At 36.2% G+C, this 20,848-nt stretch overlaps 1 protein-coding gene and 1 non-coding gene across 3 annotated transcripts in view; both read right to left on the bottom strand.

Moving 5' to 3' along the window:
- ATP7A (ATPase copper transporting alpha) overlaps positions 1 to 20,848 on the bottom strand; it is a 98,444-nt gene that overhangs the window by 25,630 nt on the left and 51,966 nt on the right. For both annotated transcript variants that reach the window (XM_036270762.1, XM_036270763.1), the window contains exons 7-14: positions 16,680 to 16,843; positions 10,070 to 10,231; positions 6,946 to 7,022; positions 6,529 to 6,754; positions 5,187 to 5,420; positions 3,759 to 3,850; positions 2,204 to 2,331; positions 86 to 240 (exon numbers count right to left, since the gene is read on the bottom strand). In XM_036270762.1, the coding sequence (XP_036126655.1) occupies positions 86 to 240; positions 2,204 to 2,331; positions 3,759 to 3,850; positions 5,187 to 5,420; positions 6,529 to 6,754; positions 6,946 to 7,022; positions 10,070 to 10,231; positions 16,680 to 16,843 (1,238 nt within the window). The remainder of the gene's footprint in view (positions 1 to 85; positions 241 to 2,203; positions 2,332 to 3,758; positions 3,851 to 5,186; positions 5,421 to 6,528; positions 6,755 to 6,945; positions 7,023 to 10,069; positions 10,232 to 16,679; positions 16,844 to 20,848) is intronic.
- Positions 14,790 to 14,927, bottom strand: LOC118636847. The gene has a single exon (XR_004960813.1).

The raw sequence follows: 20,848 nt of genomic DNA, 5'->3' as shown, positions 1-20,848 counted from the left end.
AGGAAAATATGAAAACTAAATAAAGATTTATACTGAGTGGGCTCTAAAGAAAGTAGTTTCTATTTCTCCTAGGGAATTAAGTTACCTTTGATGTTTGTGCCTCCTCCACAAGTTTGACAATTTGAGAAAGGGTTGTGTCTGCTCCAACGTGGGTTGCGCGGATAAGTAATGACCCATTCTGATTAATGGAACCAGCAATCACTGTGCTGCCAGATTTCTTAGCCACAGGCATTGCCTCCCCTGTATAAGGAGTAAAGATAGATTTAGGGAGCATAAATAAGTGCTATCTTGAAACATACCATTATTTGTCGATTATCAAAAAATATCTAGAAAGGAGATTCTTATTTCATGAAATAAAATCTGGACAAATGCCCAGGTGAAAGTTGCCCTCTCTATTTCCTTATGTCAATTCTGGGTCAAACCTAGGCATACTGTCTTAAACTGGAAAAACCTAATATGCTAGCTCTTGTTGGAAGATCCTTTTGGAACTCTACCCTAATCTTAGATCAGTGCTTCTCAGCCTATTCTCAAGGAGCATTTAGAAATGTGGGAGGAAGTTCTTGTTTGTAATAACTACTGGTGGGGCATGGGGTGCTGTTACTCCCATTTACTGGACCAGGGTCAAGGATACTAAATGTACCATACAGTTGCCCCTCGTTTATTGTGGTTAATCCGTTCCAGACCCTAGTTGGTTGCACCTGGTGTTGAAGGATTTCTGGGGTACTCCAATACATAGGCCCTATGCCACAGGCCTACAGTCCATATGTACAGTCATTTTAATTTTAATTGTAATAGGGGTGTATAACTGACTCAGACAACCGAGTGTGCATTGTATCATTTTCTCTGTCTCGATCAACCTTTTAATGAATATATTTGAAAAAACCGCGATAGAGTGAAGCCACGAAAGTCAAAGTGCGAAGTGGTGAGGGAGGACTGTAATGTGTAAGAGAGTCCCCCAGGACTAGGAATTGTCCCATTCAGCCCTGGCCTGTTTGGGTCAGCGGTTAAAGCGTCAGCCCAAAGAACAAAGAGCTGCGGGTTCGATTCCTGGTCAAGGGCACGTATCTTGGTTGCGGGTTTGATCCCCAACCCCAGTTAGGGTCGGGCGGGAGGCAACCAATCGATGTGTCTCTCACATTGATGTTTTTCTCTTTCTCTGTCTCCCTCCCTCCCACTCTATCTATCTAAAAAAAAAAAAGAAAGAAAAAATATCCTCAGTGAAGATTAAAAAAAAAAAAGAATTGTCCCATCCAAACTGGCAATAGGACACCTACTGAGAAATACACAATCCTGAATTATTTCCACCTGGTCCATAAGCCAAGCTTCTTTTGGCATTATCCTGAGGGTCAAGGTAGGAAAGCTGTTACATATTTTGGTTCTGTTCCATATTGGCCTTAGTTATCTAAGACCTTCAGGGGTGGGGAACGTCTGGCCTGCGGGCCGAATAAGGCCCACAAAATCAATACTAGCTAATATCACACACCTCACCAAATTAGCCTGACCAAATATAGCAGGCTAATTTAAAAAAAAAATTTTTAGAGAGAGAGAGACAGAAACATCAATGAGAGAGAACATTGACTGGCCTCTTCCCACATGTCCCCCAATGGAGATCGGGCCCACAACCTGGGCATAAGCCCTCACCAGGAATCTAACCAGCGACCTCTTGATGCATGGGTTGACGCTCAATCACTGAAACACACCGGCCGGGCTAAAAGGTATATTTTTAAGTTGATAATTTTATATGGCCCTCGAATGATGTTATAAATATCCAAATGGCCCTTGGCAGAAAAAGGTTCCCCACCCCTGCTAGAGTCCTCTCTCTCAGAGCAGACACTGATGTGGAAAACCTGGAGTCCTATCCCTGCTCAGACTAGAACAGTCTTAGGGCAGAAAGACAAACTAGGTATTTGGTCAGATAAAGTTGTCAGTCTTTTGGGCTCTACAGAAGAATTGGACAATTTCCTTTGGTTATATGTCCTAGTAATGAACAATTCTCAGTGAAATGAGCCTTCACTTAGCATAACTAAAACCTCAAAGTAAATCTGAAGAAAGTAATTTAATACAGTCTTAAAAAGAACTCATATTCTCTTTGCTCATTATTTACTCATTCCAATTTCTATAAAAAGCTTGTCACCATTCATGCCTATTTTTCATTAACACTTTGAATTCAACTTCACTTTCATGACTTTCTGAAAGAAAATACCTGTAATGAGGGACTCATCTACCATAGAATGTCCTTCAATAACACGGCCATCCACTGGAAATTTGCCTCCTGGAACCACTTTAATGATGTCTCCACGTTGCACAAGTTCCACATCCACTTGTTCTTCACTGGATAGAAGTGTTTTAAAAAAAGCATTATGACAATATGCTTTTCACACTGACTTTTCCATGTAAGCTTTTGAGTTCATATCAAGCTATGGCTCTGTAACTGTTACCAATGGAAGCTAGAACCAACATTTTTTTTTTTTTTTTTTTAGATAGAGTGGGAGGGAGAGAGAGGAAGAGAGAAACATCGACGTGAAAGGGACACATCGAGTGATCACCACCAGCACAACCCAACCAGGGCTGGGAACAAACTGCAACCGAGGTACGTGCCCTTAGCAGGAACCAAACCCGGGTCTCTCTGGACCGCAGGCCGATGCTCTAACCGCTGAGCCAAACCGGCCAGGGCTAGAACCAACATTTAAGCTAAGAATTATAATGTCAGTCCTGTTCACTGGAGGGGAACAGCTCAGTACCTGGTACAAAGTAGGCACTCTAAATATTTATTAAATAGTCATTGAATGAATAAATGAAAACTTTAGAAAATAATTTAATGGATTTTATTTAACTAAACTATTTATTGTACAAATTTATCTAAATAATTTTATGAATATACAAATGAGAAATACAAAATAATAAAATCTAACCAAGCCTTTAGTTCTAATTTCCAGTTTACAGGTAACACAGGAGTTATAAAACAAGTTAAATGACACCACACAGAAGCAAAGAGGCAAATCCAGATTGCTAATCCTCACCTGAAAATATTTTCCCATTGATTTTTAGAGAGAGTGGGAGGAAGGGAGGGAGAGAGAGAGAGAGAGAGAGAAACATTGGTGTGAGAGAGATGCATAGACTGGTCGCCTCTCGCACGACCCCGATTGGGCCTGGGATTGAACCTGCAACCCAGGTACGTGCCCTTGACCAGAATAGAACCAAAGACCCTTCAGTCCTCAGGCTGACGCTCTAACCGGTGAACCAAACCAGCCAGGGCGATTGTATAGAGAAGGAGAAGGGGGAAGGAAGGAAGGAGGGTAAAAGAGAAAGATGAGCTGTTCTATATTAAAAGAATCATGCAGTCAAATGTAATGACCCATGGACCTTGTTTGAATTCCATTTCAAACAATGAAACTTAAAACATTTTGGAACAGGAGAAATGTGAATATAAACTGTGTATCAGATGATATTAAAGAGTTTTTGTTCATTTTGTTAGATGCAATATGGTGTTACAGTTATATAAGGACATGTCCTGTTTTAGAGTACTACAGGGATATTTAGCAGCCAAATGATATTACTGGAATTTACTTTAAAATACTACTGCAATAACAGAAAGAAAAGCAGAATGTTTAGATGAAGTAATGTGTGCCAAAATGTGAATTGTTAAATGTGGGAGATGGATTATGTGCATTCATTATACTCTACTCTCTACTTCTGTGTATATTTGATATTTTCATAGGGAATTTAAAAAGAAAGATAGGAAGAATGAAGATAAATACCTCAAGAGGATATTATCAGAGTCAAGAGTTACAATAGTTGCTTCTGTAGCTTGTAGTGAAATGAGCTTCGCAAGAGCCTCTGACGTTTTGCCCTATAAATTAAAAAAAAAAATGTCAACAATGCCATGGAAGAAAAAGCCCAGGTCTTACCTAAAATAAAGATGCAATTTTTAATATTTACTCACAAGACAGCTTTAGAAATATTAATTAGTTCAAATAAAAATATTTCACTTCAAAAATATGAAGTACACAAAATATAAAATGTATAATTAGCTATTATTTATAAATAAATTATGTAAATTAATTTAAAAAAACATCAGGAACCCAATATGTACATGGGCAAACAATATGAACAGGCAATTCATTTAAGAAGAAACATGAGCCCTGGGCAGGTAGCTCGGTTGGGTTAGAACACTGTCCCGCTATGACAAGATTGCAGGTTCGATCTCCAGTCAGGGCACATGTGAGTAGCAACCAGCCGGTACATAAATGGGTAGAAAACAAATCAATGTATCTCTCTCTCTCTCTTTCTCAAAAATCAATAAAAATGTTTAAAGAAGAAATATAACTGATGTGTTAGAAAATGTTTATTCCTGCTATTAATGGAATAAATGCAAACTAAAGCAACTCTATGATGCCATTTCAAACATTTAGATAGGAGTCAATGCTGATGAAGTTGTAGTAAAACTACTTCACTAACATACCCTTGCTGGCAAAAACTGTTTCAACTTATAGCATAAACCACAGAAAGAGTTATGTCTTTTAACCACATGCTTTATAATTTATCCTAAGACACTAATTCAATAGAAATGACATCAGACATGAATATGTTTAATTCAGCATTATCTAAAATTAAAAACTGGAAACAATCTAATTGAGAACAAAACCAGAATGGCTTAGTAAATTACAGCACATTGATTTGACAGAATATTATTCAGAAATGCCAAATAATTATCTAGACTGCAAAAATGAGGGAAAAACTATATAGTATTAAGGATACAAAGTGGTATTTAATATTAAGTTTGCCACTCTGGAAAATACAAACGTATGTGGAACAGGATTAGAAAGTGATTTCCATTACAGCATGAGATTATGGGTACATTTTTTCCACCATTATTTTAAATGTTGTGGTCACATCAATTTTTCCATTAATAATGTGATACAAATAAATAAAATAAATACTTCTTAAATACCCCTCTCTTAAAATAAACACAGATGTACTCTACTATCTACAGTATTAATTCCATAAATTTGGTAAATCTTCTAAAGGAATACTTAACTTAAAATACTTCCCAACAAAAATAAATACTTCTTTCAGTAAATGGTTAACTACATAAATCAATATATATTTCCAGTAACTTGTCTAGAAAATATTATGGTCATTTAGCTACCCAAGATTTTAACAAACGTCACCTTTTCTGACTTTACCTTTGCTATATGTTCCAGCCACCGACCCAGTGCAATAAACACAAATAACATAGGAGGTGTGTCAAAGAAAGTAATAGGGTTCACTTTGGCTCTCTCATACACTGCAACCACAAGAATAACCAAAGAGTAGGTGAAGGCAATGGTGGTGGCCAGTACAATTAGTACATCCATATTTGCAGTTTTATGCTTCAATGCTTTGTAGGCCTGAATGTAGAAGTACCAGCCTCCAAAAAACTGTAAGATAGAAACAATAATCATTGCTTTTCAAAAAATACTGAAATTCACCTATATGTCTCAATAACTAAGATACAGTATCAATGTTAACTTCCTTTGGCTTTTACCTAATCCATAAACACTAAAGAGAGATTTTAAGCTGAAACAACAGTTTGTATTTTAGCAGATATGTGTGCATAAAGATTCAAATTGCTGTATAGGCCCTTAGCAGCTGTCCTCTATGGTCCAATGGATACTACATAATATAAACTCAGATGGTTCTTAGAATTTTCTCTTTGATCCTAGCAAAAACAAGAACTAGGAAAAGAATTACATCCTTTTGACAAGGATTTTTTTCTATATAAAATTCATCTCTCCCTTTCCAAAATTCAACCTAAGTGGTATATCACAAGCTATTTGATCTGTTGGCTGGTTTTGTTGGTAAACATAACTGAAAAACTTATTTTTCATTATTATAGAGAAAAGCACTAATATTTTTAGAAAATCATTATTGCCTTTTACAAGGATCAGAAGAAGAAATACAATTATTAAATGGAAGTTTTACACAGTTAAAGTTTATCTCAGAAGAAGAGTTGAAAACATACAAAAAGTGCCAGGGAAAAGCAATATAGCTAATAATAAATAGTATAATTATTTTATTTTATATAATAAATTAATAAAGACATTAAAATATATTTAATATCATTAACATAAATATAATTAATTTAAAAATATTGAATATATAAATAAAATATATTTTTTAGTTATAAGAGAAAATGTATTTAGAAAGTTACAGAGGTAGAAGAACTGAGCCAGCTGGGCTATGTAGGCTAAGGACATTTTATTGTTAAATAACTTAAAATATAAATTTATATACAGTAGCAGATATGAATACCAAATTCATGTCTGAATACAAATTAAACTCATTCTCTGCTTTGTCCTTAAACAATATCCTTAGGGGTTAAGTGGAATTTATTATCTACTTTAACCACTCAGTTTAATATTATTTTTGTAAAGCATCCAGCATAAAATGGTGGGCTTCTAGCAAACATCTGCTTTCCAACTGAAACTAGACTTACCTGCCACATTTTAGCTATTTTTCATTATTAACAAATATACTTTCACTTGCCTGTACAGGTACACACAATAAAAAGGATAGCAAATTCATAATGGACAATCCTGGTAGGATCTGGCGCTCCAGGAACATAGAAGAATGAATGTTGACCATTTCTTCTTGACTCATGTTCTGATTATGGTGAAGAGTTGCAAGGTGGTGGTCCATGACCATCATATATATCATCAGCCCCATTACAGGAATACAGAAAAAGAGGCTCACAAGGAAGGACCGTCTCCATCTTGTGTAGAAAAAAAAAAATCATTTTAGTAAGTAGCTAGTGGTCAAAGAGTCTATGTACTATAGGTAAATACAAGTTGTGACCACTCCACCAAGTATAAGGATATTGTAAAAACTGACATGCTCACAGGATGTTAAATTTGTAACAAGGAATCAAAATTTACTTTTCAATGACATTCCAAAAGTACTTACTGTCTTATTTCTCGTTTATGGTCCAGGTGGCTTGCTGACCGATCCTTCTTGACCAAAGAAGCTTCAAAACCTAAACTCTAATGGAAATTCATGCGAAAACAATTATTGTACTGAATGTGTAAATATTAAGTAGAGAAATTCTAAGCCATGGTATTGTCATTAGGAACAATTCGATTCAATTACTGAGTGCAAGTTACTGTGGGGAATACAAAGATGAAGACATGCTTCCTTTGCAGTAAGAGATTAACCAAAGAATTTATATGCATATATTCATAACCCATGGACACAGACAATAGTGTGGGGAAGGCCTGGGGTGAGAAGCAGGGGCTGGGAGGAGGCAGGCAAAGGGGGGGGGGGATGGGGACATCTGTAATACTCTCAACAATAAAAAATAAATAAAATAAAAGAGAATACTATGAACAATGATATGCCAACAAATTGGACAACCTAGAAGAAATGGACACATTTCTAGAAACATACAGTCTTCCAAGACTAAACCATGAAGAAACAAAATCTGAACGGTCCGATTACTAGCAACAAATTTAAAGCAGTAATCAAAAACCTCCCAACAAACAAAAGTCCAGGACCAGATGACTTCACAGGTAAATTCTGCCAAACAGTTAAAGAAGAAGTAACACCTATCCTTCTCAAACTATACAAAAATATTAAATAAAAAGGGACACTTCCCAACTCATTCTATGAGGTCAGAATCACCCTGATAACTAAAACCAAAGACACTAGAAAAAAATTATAGGCCAATATCCCTAATGAACATAGATGCAAAAATTCTCAACAAAATATTAGGAAACTGGCCCTCGCCGGTTTGGCTCAGCGGTTAGAGTGTCGGCCTGCAGTCCCAAGAGACCCGGGTTTGGTTTCCACTAAGGGCATGTACCTCGGTTGCAGTTGGTCCCCGGCCCTGGTTGGGTCGTGCAGGTGGCAGCCACTCGATGTGTCCCTTTCACATCGATGTTTCTCTCTCTCTTCCTCTCTTTCCCTTCCACTCTATCTGAACAAAAAAATGGAAAAATGCTGTCAACTGAGGATTAAAAAAAAAAAATTAGGAAACTGAATTCAACAATATAGTAACACACACACACACACACACACACACACACACACTATGGTCAAGTGGGATTTATTTTTGGGATGCATGGGTGCTCCAATATCCACAAATCAATCAATGTGATACACTACATCAACAATACTAAGCATAAGAATCATATCACTTCGCTCTGGCCAGTTTGGCTCAGCAGTTAGAGTGTCGGCCTGTGGTCCAGAGAGACCCGGGTTCAGTTCCCACTAAAGGGGCACATACCTCAGTTGCAGTTTGTCCCTGGCCCTGGTTGGTCATGCAGGTGGCAGCCACTCGATGTGTCCCTTTCACATTGATGTTTCTCTCTCTCTCTCTCTCTCTCTCTCTCTCTCTCTCTCTCTCTCTCTCTCTTCTTCTCTCTCCCTCCCACTCTGTCTGAACAAAAAGTGGAAAAATGTCCTCGGGTAAGGATAAAAAAAAAAAAAAAGAATCATATCACTTCAATAGATGCAGAAAACACATCTGACAAAATTCAACATCCATTGATGATAAATAAAAACCTCTCAACAAAACGGGGATAAAAGAAAATATCCCTACACAATAAAGGCTATATATGACAAAGCCACAGCTAACATCACACTCAATGGTGAAAAGCTGAAAGCTTTTCCTCTAAGATTAGGAACAAGACAAGGATGCCCACTCTCACCAGTTTTGTTCAACATAGTATTGGAAGTTCTAACCACAGCAATCAGACAAGAAAAAGAAATTAAAGGTATCCAAACTGGAAAGGAGGAAGTAAAACAGAAGACATGATACCATATATAGAAAGCCCTACAGACTCCACCAAAATTTACTAGAACTCAGTAAAGTTGCAGGATACAAAATTAAAATACAGAAATCTGTTGTGTTTCTATACACTAGTAATAAACTCTCAGGAGAAATTAAGAAAAAAAGAACACAAACAAAAATTTTCCTCAATAAAACAAAGTATTAAAAGAAAAACACACCTAAGTAAGATTTATATGAGCAAAGACAGTAACACATCATATTTTCAAGTGCTAAGAAAAATACTGCCATAGAACATCTGTTGGCAGTATAGTACGGTGAAAAGAGCAGGCATGACCTTTGGAGTCTGAAAGATTAGGCTCAAATCCAAGCTATGATATTTACTAGCTATTTGACCTTGGACAAGTAACTTAATTTCTTTTATCCTGAGGTTCCTCGCCTCCGAAATGAAGATGACAGCACTGTTGTGTGAATAAAATTAAAACAAAGCTTGGCAATCTTGGTAACTGACACAGTAGATACTCAGTAATGCGTTAATGGCATTATTATCTATACTAATAAGATTTTACCTGAACTATTAACATGCTTTAGATTATTAGAATACCAATGCTATACCACAATAAAACTTTTAAAGCACTTCCACATGTACTACCACTTAAGATATACTAAAGAGCACAAGATGGCCCAGCTGGTGTGGCTCAGTGGTTGAGCGTTGACCCATGCACCAAGAGGTCGCTGGTTCAATTCCTGGTCAGGGCACATGCCCAGGTTGTAGGCCAAATCCCCATTGGGGGGCATGTAGAAGGTAGCCAATCGATGTTCTCTCCCATCGATGTTTTTATCTCTCTCTCTCTCTCTAAAGTCAATAAAGGAAAAAAAAAATCACAAGGTGAATTTATCACAAAGAAAAGGGTTTGGTCATTTAAATTTCTTACTTTAACTTAAAAATACATTGTTTGCTTTGACCTAACACACCATAAAGCTTCTGGCAGGATGCTTCATTTTCTTAGCGATTGACATAAATTTTACTCATAACAACTTGTATTTCACTTCCATTTTCTAAATACTTTTTAACTTCCTTGTGTTTCTACTTTAAGTCTGCTCCTGATTTACAGTGTCAGTATGCCTTTGCCTACTCTTCCTGACAAATACACCAAAAAAGGCAGAACATTTACATTACATTTTGAGACAGATGTCTAGAGTAACCAAATGTGTCAGATTTTTTCATTGCCTCTGATACAAACAGAAGCAATTCAACGGCATGTTGATTAAATAGGCAAGAACACAGAAAATGGCACTTACTTCAATTGTATGGATAATATCTCTGGGACCAATAATTTCTGGATCATATTTAACATGTGCTTTGTTGGTTGCCAGGGCTACAGAGCAGTATAAAATACCTCTGTGCTTTGTGAGGGTAGACTCTATTTTATGTACACAGGAGGCACATGTCATTCCTCTCACCTGTTAAAGACAAACACATTGTTATTCAGAAATATACTTTTTCTTCCATTAAACATGAGTTATTACTTTAAACTAAAATAACTCCTATAACATGAGATTAACACATAAGATCTTTCTGCACTATTAATATGCTTTAGATATGACCATTAGGACACTTTTTTAAAACACTTTTTATATCATATTGAACAAGGATATGGTCCAGCTGCAACAGGTTACACAGAAGAGGATCTGATTAAAAGTCTCCCTCTTCTTGTCACTACTCATTGTAGAGAATTTGAAAAATCACTGTTTCTTGTATTCAATGCCTTGCTTCCTTCCAGATACTTTTTCATACTGCTAAATTAGATAACCTTTATTATTACTTTTAGTGAAAGTTAATGGATGACAAAAGTTTGCTACATTTGTCTAAAAATACTGTTGCCCTCACTGTTGAGTGAGGTTATATATAGCTCAGTTTAATACTAAATTCTAAAGTCATGAGGCAGAAATTTGTGAATGACTGTGTAAGAAGCTCATCTATTCCTTTCCCCTAAAAAGCAATGATAAAAATGGGGGAAAGTTTCAAAACATTATTGAAAATGGTGCTTGAAAAATTGGACAGATACCTGCAAAAAACAAACAAACACGAAACTAGGCCAACTTCTCACAAAATGTACAAGCGTAAACTCAAAATAAAATTAAAAACTTATATGTAAGACTTGAAATCATAAAACTCCTAGAAGAAAACATAGACAGTAAAATCTCTGACATTTCCTTTAGCAATATTTTTTTCTAATATATCTCTTTGGGCAAGAGTAACAAAAGACAAAAATAAACAAATGGGACTACATTGAACTAAATAGGTTTTGCAAAGGAAAGAAAACCATCAACAAAATAAAAAGAAAACCCACTGAATGGAAGAAAATGGAAGAAGATATTCATCGATGATACATCTGACAAGGGGTTAATATCCAAACTTTATAAAGAACTCATACAACTCTACACCAAAAACAAACAATCCAAGCAAAAAATGGACAGAGGACCTGAATAAACACTTTTCCAAAGAGGACATATGAAAAAGAGGCCAATAGGCATATGAAAAAATGTTCAATGTCATTAATTGTCAGAGAAATGCAGATTAAAACCATAATGAGATATCACTTCACCCTTGTCAGAATGCCTATCATCAATAAAACCACAAATGACAAGTGTTGGCAAGAATGTAAAAAAAAGTGAACCCTGGAGCACTGTTGGTGGGAATGCAGTTTGGTGTAGATCACTATGGAAAAAAGTATGGGTTTTCCTCAAAAAATTAAAATGGAACTTCCTTATCACCTAGCAATCCCACTTCTGGATATTTATCTGAAGAAACCCAAAACACTAATTCAAAAGAATATATGTTCAGTCCAGCTGGTGTAGCTCAGTGGTTAAGCACTGACCCATGCACCAAGAGGTCGCCAGTTCTATTTCTGATCAGGATACATGCCCAGGTTGTGGGCCCAATCCTCAGTGGGGGGCATGCAGGAGGCAGCCAATCGATGTTCTCTCTCATCAGTGTTTATATCTCTCTCTCCCTCTCACTTCCTCTTTCTCTAAAATCAATAAAGAAACAAATATTTTTTAAAAAGAATATATGTTCATTGCAGAGTTATATACAATAGCCAAGATATGGAAGTAAGCCAAGTGCCCATCAATAGATGAGTAGATTCAAAAAGCTGTGGTACATTTACACAATGGAATATTACCAAGCCATAAAAAGTATGCAATTTTACCTTTGTGACAGCATGGATGAACCTAGAGGGTATTATGCTCAGTGAAATAAGTCAGTCAGAGAAAAACAAATATCACATGATTTCACTTATATGTGAAATCTAAAGAATAAAATAAATGAACAAACAAAATTGAAACAGATTCACAGACACAGAGAGCAGACTGGTGGTTGCCAGAGGGGAGGGTGGTTGGGAAACTGAATGAAAGAGGTGAAAGGACTAAGAAGTACAAACTGATAGTTACAAAATAGTCACAGGGATATAAAATACAGCATAAGGAATAGAATCAATAATCTTGTGATAACTATGTATGGTACCAGGTGGGTAGTAGAAATACCAAAGGGAACACTTTGTAAAGTATATGATTGTCTAATCACTATGATATACACATGAAACCAATACAAAAATAATATTGAAAGTAAATTGTAATTGAAAATTAAAAAAAAAAAAAAAGTTGTTTAAAGACTCTGGAAAGTGACCAAAGAGTATATAACAAATTACAAAGCATTTATTCAAGAATATCTTCTATAGGGATATCAGTAATGATATAGTAAGGATCTCTGAAAATTTTCTTCTTCATAAAACAATGAGAAGCCCAGCCAGTGTGACTCAGTGGTTGAGCATTGACCCATGCACCAAGAGGTCACCAGTTCGATTCCCAGTCAGAGTACATGCCTAGGTCGTGGGCCCAATCCCCAGTGAGGGGCATGCAGGAGGCGGCCAGTCAATGTTCTCTCTCATCGATGTTTCTATCTCTCTCTCTCCCTCTCCCTTCCTCTCTGAAATCAATAAAGAAAAATAAAAAAATAAAAAAAACAAGGAGAAAACTGGCAAAAATTGTCAGAACCAACTTTTTCAGAAATCTAGAACTAAACAAAAGCTTGCAGCAACCCAGGAAGCACTTATTCAAGAAAATCAGATGAATCCCTATCTGCATTATAATTGCTCCTCCCCTCCAGCTCTGTGGTAATCATGAAGACCACCAGTTCACAACCATGGTTAAAAAAAAAAGGGCATCAGAAGCCACCAGAGAGGGCAAAAAGGGTTGGAGCTCCTTCAAAGCCTCTTTATCAGAAAATTTTCATTATTTGAACTATCTGATGGTTCTATGAAATATTCCACTTGCAAAGACATCTGTATTTGCCCTGACTGGAGCTCAGTGGGTACAAAAAGCTTTTTCCTCTGGAAAATTTTGTCAAAAACAGGAGAGGATTTTTTAATCTTATGGCTGCCTGAGCCAATGGGTAATAGTTGGGGCAAACAGTAGGCTAACCAAAAATCCTAAAAGGAAACGCAGAGAAGCAAGATGTCCACAACAGTTCCAACATCTTCCTAGGAATCTAGAAGGTCATGCACATGCATAGGGTTGTGCACGTGTCCAGGGCTGTGTGCATGCTCAGAAAAAAAACAGAAAAGACCCCAACCTCTCTCACCTCAGGCTCTGTAGAGGCAGGAAATGAAAGCTAAGACAAAATTGACAACCACAGAGCTGAGTGTTGAAGGCATGCCCCAACATTTACATAGAGCTCCTCAGCAAAGACTGGGAGACTTACTGGTTTCGGGTATTTAAGAAAATTTCTATCCCATCATTAGCTGACCATTGAGCTAATGAAAGACTTCAGTGGCTACCCAAAACAGAATATAGGCTTCATGGAATTAGTTCAGAGAATTAGTATTGAACAAACAATAACACTAAACAAAGAATAACAATGACAAATGATGACAACAGCAAATCCTGAGGAGGTGGAAAGAATCTTATTTCCAGAGTTGCCATACTATATTTTTAACAAAAAAAATTATGAGATCATGCAATGAAATGAGTATGGTCTATAAGCAGAAAAAAAGCAATCAATAGAAACTATCGTTGAGGAAGCACAGACACTGGACTTACTAGACAAAGATGTTATACTAGCAATTTTTTCAATTACAGTTGACAGTCAATATTATTTTATATTAGTTTCAGGTGTACAGGTCAGTGGTTAGACAATTACATAATTTATTAAGTGATCCCCCTGTAATAATTCTAGTATACACCTGGCACCATATATAGTTATTAGAATATTATTGACTATATTTCCTATGCTGTAATTTACACCCCTAAAACTATTTTGTAACTACAAATCTGTACTTCTTAATCCTTTCACCCAGTCCCCCAACCACCCTCCCCTCTGGAAATCACCAGTCTGCTCTCTGTGTCTATAAGTTTGTTTCTATTTTGTTTGAGGTGATAGTAGCACCACTCTGAAAATATACTAAAATCCACTGAATTGTACACTTTAAAAGAGGTTTATAATTTGTGGATTATAGTTCAATAAACCTATTATTTTTTTAAAGTCTTTATTTTTTTTTAATCCTCACATGAGGCTATTTTTTCTATTTATCATCATATAGAGTGGGAGGGAGGGAGAGAGAGGAAGAGGAAGAGAGAGAGAGGAAGAGAGAGATACATTGATGTGAGAGAGACACATCGACTGGTCACCTCTCAAACAACCCAACCAGGGCCGGGGATGAACTGCAACCAAGGTATGTGCCCTTGACCAGAACTGAACCCACAACTCATTGGTCTGAGGGCCAACACTCTAACTGCTGAGCCAAACCAGTCAGAGCTTTTTAAAGTCTTTAAAAAGTAAAAATCTATCCTTTCTTTTTTTCTTTCTTTTTTTTTTTTTAGAATTGTACACCTGAAACCTATATAATTTTATTAACCAATGTCACCCAATAAATTCAATTAAAGAAAATCCAGTACATTTAATCATCAGAGATATTAAGCAAATAGCAAGGAAAACAGTACCTGGAGTGAGGTTTTAAAGTTTGTATGGAGGGGAACGATCAGACTTAGCCAGCTGTGCTAAGGCAGACAGAGACCTCCACGTTTATGTAGGATCACTGCAATGTGTAGACAAAGGCATTTTCATTTGTCCACATGGTTGGTACCTGCAGGTTCCATTACCCATTCTTTTTAATAGCTGTTTAGTATCCCACAGTATGGATGTGTCATAATTTATTTATTTCCCAATAACTGACATTTAGTTGTTTCCTATCTTTTGCTGTTATAAACAATAATATAATGAACATTTTGCACATGTCATTTCATACATACTCAAACATCTGTTCGATAACTACCTACAAGTGACGCTTCTGAGGTAATGGCTATGCACAACTTTTACTTTTTTTTTAATCCTCACCCAAGGACATTTGTTCATTTTTTGTTCAGATAGAGTGGGAGGGAGAGAGAGAAAGAGAGACATCGATGTGAAAGGGACACATCGAGTGGTTGCCACCCGCATGACCCAACCAGGGCCGGGGACAAATTGCAACCGAAGTACATGCCCTTAGTGGGAACCGAACCCGGGTCTCTCTGGACCGCAGGCCAACGCTCTAACCGCAGAGCCAAACTGGCCAGGGATGCACAACTTTACTTTTGATAGATACTGTCAATTTCCTGTTGAGAGCTTATATCAATTGACACTGCACAAGCAATATGAGAGATCACAAGCACAGTGTTAACAAAATTGTTTTTAATCTTTACAGATCTAATAGGTAAAAAATGACATTTCAATGCAGTTTAAATTTGTTTTACTCATTACAAATGAGTTCAAATAGCTTTTCATATATTTAAAGAGGTAATGTTTTGGCTTTTCTGTGAGTTCTCAGTTCATATCCTTTACCATCTTTCTTTTGGGTTGCTGGCTCTTTACTCTTATTGATTTATAAAACAGTTCCTCATATATTAAGAAAATTAACCTTCATCTATGAGATAAATGACAATTATTTTACTTGCCTTTTGACTTTATTTTGCTTTTCTCCCAAGAGGAAAACTGTATGTACTTGATTCATCAACCTTTTTATTTATGAATTTTATAGGCTATGTAGAAAGGCCCTTTCTACTCTAATATTATTTTTTAAATAATGGTTTAGATTATACCATTGGGGAAATCTGGGTAGAGGCTACATGGAAATTCTCTGGGCCATTTTTGCAACTTATTTGTGAGTCTAAAATTATTTCCACAGTGGACTGATAGACTGATGTATGATAAAACAAATATAGTAAAACATTAACTGTAGAATCTTGGTGGTGGGTATAAAGGTGTCCACTGTGCAATTCTTTGGATTTTTCCGATGTCTGAAATGTTTATGCTAACGTATTGAAAAAAGCTCCAAATATTTCATGGTTTCATTTGTTACATTTAAATTTTTGTTTGAGCTGGAACCTATTTTGGTGCAGGGTTAAAATTTTCATTTTAATTGCTAAAATTAAACAAATAAAACTTGATTTGCTGGATTGGAGAAAATGACCATTTTAAATCAATATGCCCCATCACTTCTTGGCCTTTTGGCTAAGATCAAGTGTAAATTAATATGTCTTACACTTGGTTTTATGACTTCAAGTATAAAACATAAGTGTTTAATGCATCTGAAACTTATTCTTTTACATGCTATAGGTAAGAATCATACATTTTTAAAAGTTGATTTTCATTTAAGCATTTAAACCCAATTCTTCTTTTTTGGTTCTTAATAGAGATATGATGATTATCTTTTACATTCCATGCTTGAAGGCCACCATTAAGACATATCATATCCTTTCACTGTCTAGTTCCCTTAATTTTCCTTTTATGTCTTATTTTCCCAGCCTTAATTATTTTTGGAACTCTTTTCTGAATCCTGGAAATTTCATTAATTACACAAATATTCTTACTTACAATAAGTTCCAAAACACCATCCCCTTCATCAGCATTTTCTATCACAGTGGCTCCAAATCCAAGCTCTCGGATGAACTCGGCTATCATCGAGGGTTGTATAACAGCAGGATTATATCTTACTTCTGCTTTCCCAGCCATCAGAGCCACAAGTACAGAATATATTCCTAGAAGCATTGATAAGAAAAACAATTCAGATAACACACCTTATAAAAAAAAAAAAAAAAAAAAAGAGTAGTATTATAAGGTTGCAGGTTCAGTCCCTGGTCAGGGCACATACAAGAATTAACCAATGAATGCATAAATATGTGGAACAACAAATCAATCTCTCTCTCTCTCTCTGTCTGTCTCCTTTCGTCTCTCTCTAAAAATCAATAAATAATTTTTTGAAAATAATTTTTAAAAAGAGTGTTATAATATTTTTGTTTTTCATTTAATTATGAAAGGATTAAAGTGAATCTGGAGAAATGTATTACTTAACTTTTACACAGTCTTAAACCCAAACCAAATAAAACTATTTGAAAGGGGGCCCTTATTTTCTTAAAAGTTTTATTATGGAAATTTTCAATTTTATGTATATATATAAAAGAGAGAACAACATAATAAACTTGATGTACCAGTCGCCCAGCTTCAACAATTATCAATAATACCAGGCTGATGTTGTTTCTTCCATATTCCTACCAAGTAATCTCTGCCCTCTACCCTGATATTTTCAAGCTCAGATATCGTATCATTTAAATATTTATTTTTAAACATATTTTTTTCTTTTATTGATTTTAGAGAGGAAGGGAGAGGGGGAGAGAGAGAGACATTGATGAGAGAGAACATCGATTGGCCGCCTCCTGCATGCCCCCCACTGGGGATCAGGCCCACAACCTGGGCATGTGTCCAGACCAGGAATCGAACCGATGACCTCTTGGTGCAGGGTCAACGCTCAACCACTGAGCCACACCAGCCAGACTAAATATTTAAATATGTATTTCTAAAAGATGGAGATTGTTCTCTTTTCAAATAACCATAATTGCCCTGGTCACTTGGGCTCAGCAGTTAGAGTGTCGGCCTGCGGACCAAAGGGTCTTGGTTCAATTCCTGGTCAAGGGCACACACTTGGGTTGCAGGCTTGATCCCTATCCCACACAGGGTCGTGCAAGAGGCAACCAATCAATGTGTCTCTCTCACATCAATGTTTCTCTCTCTCTCTCCTCTCCATTCCACTCTATCTAAAGAAATAAATAGAAAAATATCCTCGGGTGAGGATTTAATAAATAAATAAATAAACAAACCATGATACCATTATCATACATAAAATAATTCTTCAATATCATCAAATATCTAGGCAATATTCACATTTCCACAAGTGTCATATATCTATTTATTAGTTTGTTTAACACTGTGCTTTTGTTTGAATTAAGATCCAAATAAGGCCCATGAATTGCAATGAGCTGATATCTTATCATGTAAATAAAAAGCATTTTTAGAAACAAATGAGACAGTCCTAGAGAAAGGCTTAGGAAATCACTGCAGTTGCAACAAAGAGTCCAAGACGGTACCAACATACACATTATAATATCAAATAATAGACATTTCTTAAAATTCTCATTTTACTGTCTGGCACACACTAATCTAAAGCACTCTCATTCCTAGAATAAAAAATTACCACACAGCTTGTTAACAGAACAAAGGAGTTCATTTTATGGCAGTCACGCTGTTCTGTGGTGCAAGCCTTTTGTTAACAAACGTCCCACTTCCCTAGGCCAGCTATTGCTGTCATTGCCAGAAAGAAAATTAATTCCACACAGCAGAAAATGGCAGTTCTTTCTAGGAATCTGTGGTACTTGGTGGCTACCAGACAGGGAATGGGGACTACTAGTCACTAGGTCAGTGGTGGGGTTTGAGAAAAAGAAAAAAATTGTTCATTTAATAATTTTAATAAGAAAACAAAGTACCTAATATAATCTAAGTTTTCTACATAAAGCGATTCTCTGGAATTTGTGAGTATCAAATAACTCAGAGAAATGGTTCATGAGAAAGTGTCAGTAGTAACAGGATAGAGCAGTAGGAAAAAAATCTTTTTTCTCAGTTGAATGTAACCCATATCCAAACAGAAATAGAAGGGAAATTCTGATTATTAAGTTTCAAAAATAGGTTTCATACTTACATAAATTATGGATAACTTTTAAAATTCTTACTTCAAACTATAATTAGAAGTATTTCTATTCATCTTTAGAAATATAATGAGCCTAAACTATGGGAATACCAGTATTACTTAGTTTAAAAAGAAAAAAAAAAAGTCATCCCAGCTAGGCCAATGGTATTCCTAATTGGGTTAAGAGGTAGTAAAGGGGATAAGAGTAACTAGGAGAATTAGATTAATATATTTTTAAAAAAGATTTGTAATTGGCACAGGCTTTGCTTGTCTCATGAAAATGACTATTTCTGAATTGCCCAAAAGTAGTTGATTATAAAATTAAACAAGAATCTCAGAAACTTCTTTTTGCTTTCATTTGCTTGCGACCTCCCCCTCCCCTTTTTTAAAAAAGATATTTTTAATTGGTTTTTTTAGAGAGAGGAAGGGAGAGATAGAAACATCAATGTGATGATATACATCAATTGGCTGCCTCCTGCATGCCCCATACTAGAGATTGAGCCTGCAACAGGGCATGTGCCCTGACCGGGAGTTGAACCGGGACCTGTCAGTTCATGGGGCGACACCCAATCCACACAGCTATACCAGCCAAGCTCCCCCCTTTTCTTTTTTAATCAATCAAAGTGTGATATAAGCTTCAGTGTTGACTGCATTTTATTAGATATAATGGAGGCTGAAATGAAGGATGCAGAAGTGACAGAATGCAGAGAAGATAATATTGAAATGAAGATGACTCTGTATAACATACATTTTGTTACAATGTTTTGGCCTTTATATATAAGATGATTCTACTGGCCACAGGCCTGCATTATTACTATATATACTTCTGAATTATTTCCCAGTAGTGGGAATAAGCTTATATTAATCTTACTTATTTAGCCCTTGTGAATAACAGCATGTATCTTTAAGACATCTGTGGTTAGGGCTGCCTAAGTACTAAGCCTATGACTTCAGTTTCATTCAACATAATCAGATATCTCTATGGTTAAAAAAACCTACTATGCCATACTGTGAAGTCCAGTAACATGAATATAAATTTATAAGTTAAAATACCTGAGTGTGATTAAATAACATTGTAAAATTTCTTTTTTTCTTTTTCTTTTTTATCCTCACCCCGAGGACATTTTTCCATTTTTTGTTCAGATAGAGTGGGGAGGGGGAGAGAGAGAGAAACATCAACGTGAAAGGGACACATCGAGTGGTTGCCACCCGCACGACCCAACCAGGGCCGGGGACAAACTGCAACCGAGTTACATGCCCTTAGCGGAAACCGAACCCGGGTCTTTCTGGACCACAGGCCGACACTCTACCGCTGAGCCAAACCGGCCAGGGCATGTTGTAAAATTTCTAAAATTTTGTAACCTAAAATCAAACCTCATACACAATATTAAGTAACTTTTTTTCTTTTTTATTGATTTTTAGAGAGAGAAAGGGAGAGGGAGAGCAAGAAAAACATCCATGAGAGAGAACATCGATTGGCCACCTCCTACATGCCCCCCCATGGGGATTGGGCCCACAACCAGGGCATGGGCCCTGACTGGGAATCGAATCGGCGACCTCTTGGTGCATGGGTTGACGCTCAACCACTGAGCCACACCGGCCGGGCTTAAGTAACTTTTGAACATTTTTACTGCAAGCAAAGGTCAGCGATCAAATGTTGGAAGAAAACAATATACAGGGGTGGGCACAAGAGATGTACAGTTGTGAGTATGTGAAACACAGAATTTATTCTTGTATTATTATTTATTAATTTATTATTGCATTATCTATTAGTAGTCTTTGTATTATTGTTATTTCATATCCTTACTTATGATTTATCTTTTATGTAATGATGGCCGGTAATTTAACCTACTTATTCCCACCCTTGTAATTCTAAACAAACTTGGTTTTAGTCTCATGCTTGGTCTGGGTATAGCAATACTGAAACTTATGGATTCTATTTATTAGTTTTACACATAATTTTATCAGTAATTTTGTCTGTTTCAGAAAATATATTTCAGCCAAGGTCCATAAAGAATAGTAATCT

This window comes from Molossus molossus, unplaced genomic scaffold, assembly GCF_014108415.1.
Source record: "Molossus molossus isolate mMolMol1 unplaced genomic scaffold, mMolMol1.p scaffold_m16_p_2, whole genome shotgun sequence".
NCBI classification, from domain to species: Eukaryota; Metazoa; Chordata; class Mammalia; order Chiroptera; family Molossidae; genus Molossus; species Molossus molossus.
This window is presented reverse-complemented; position numbering and strand designations above follow the sequence as displayed.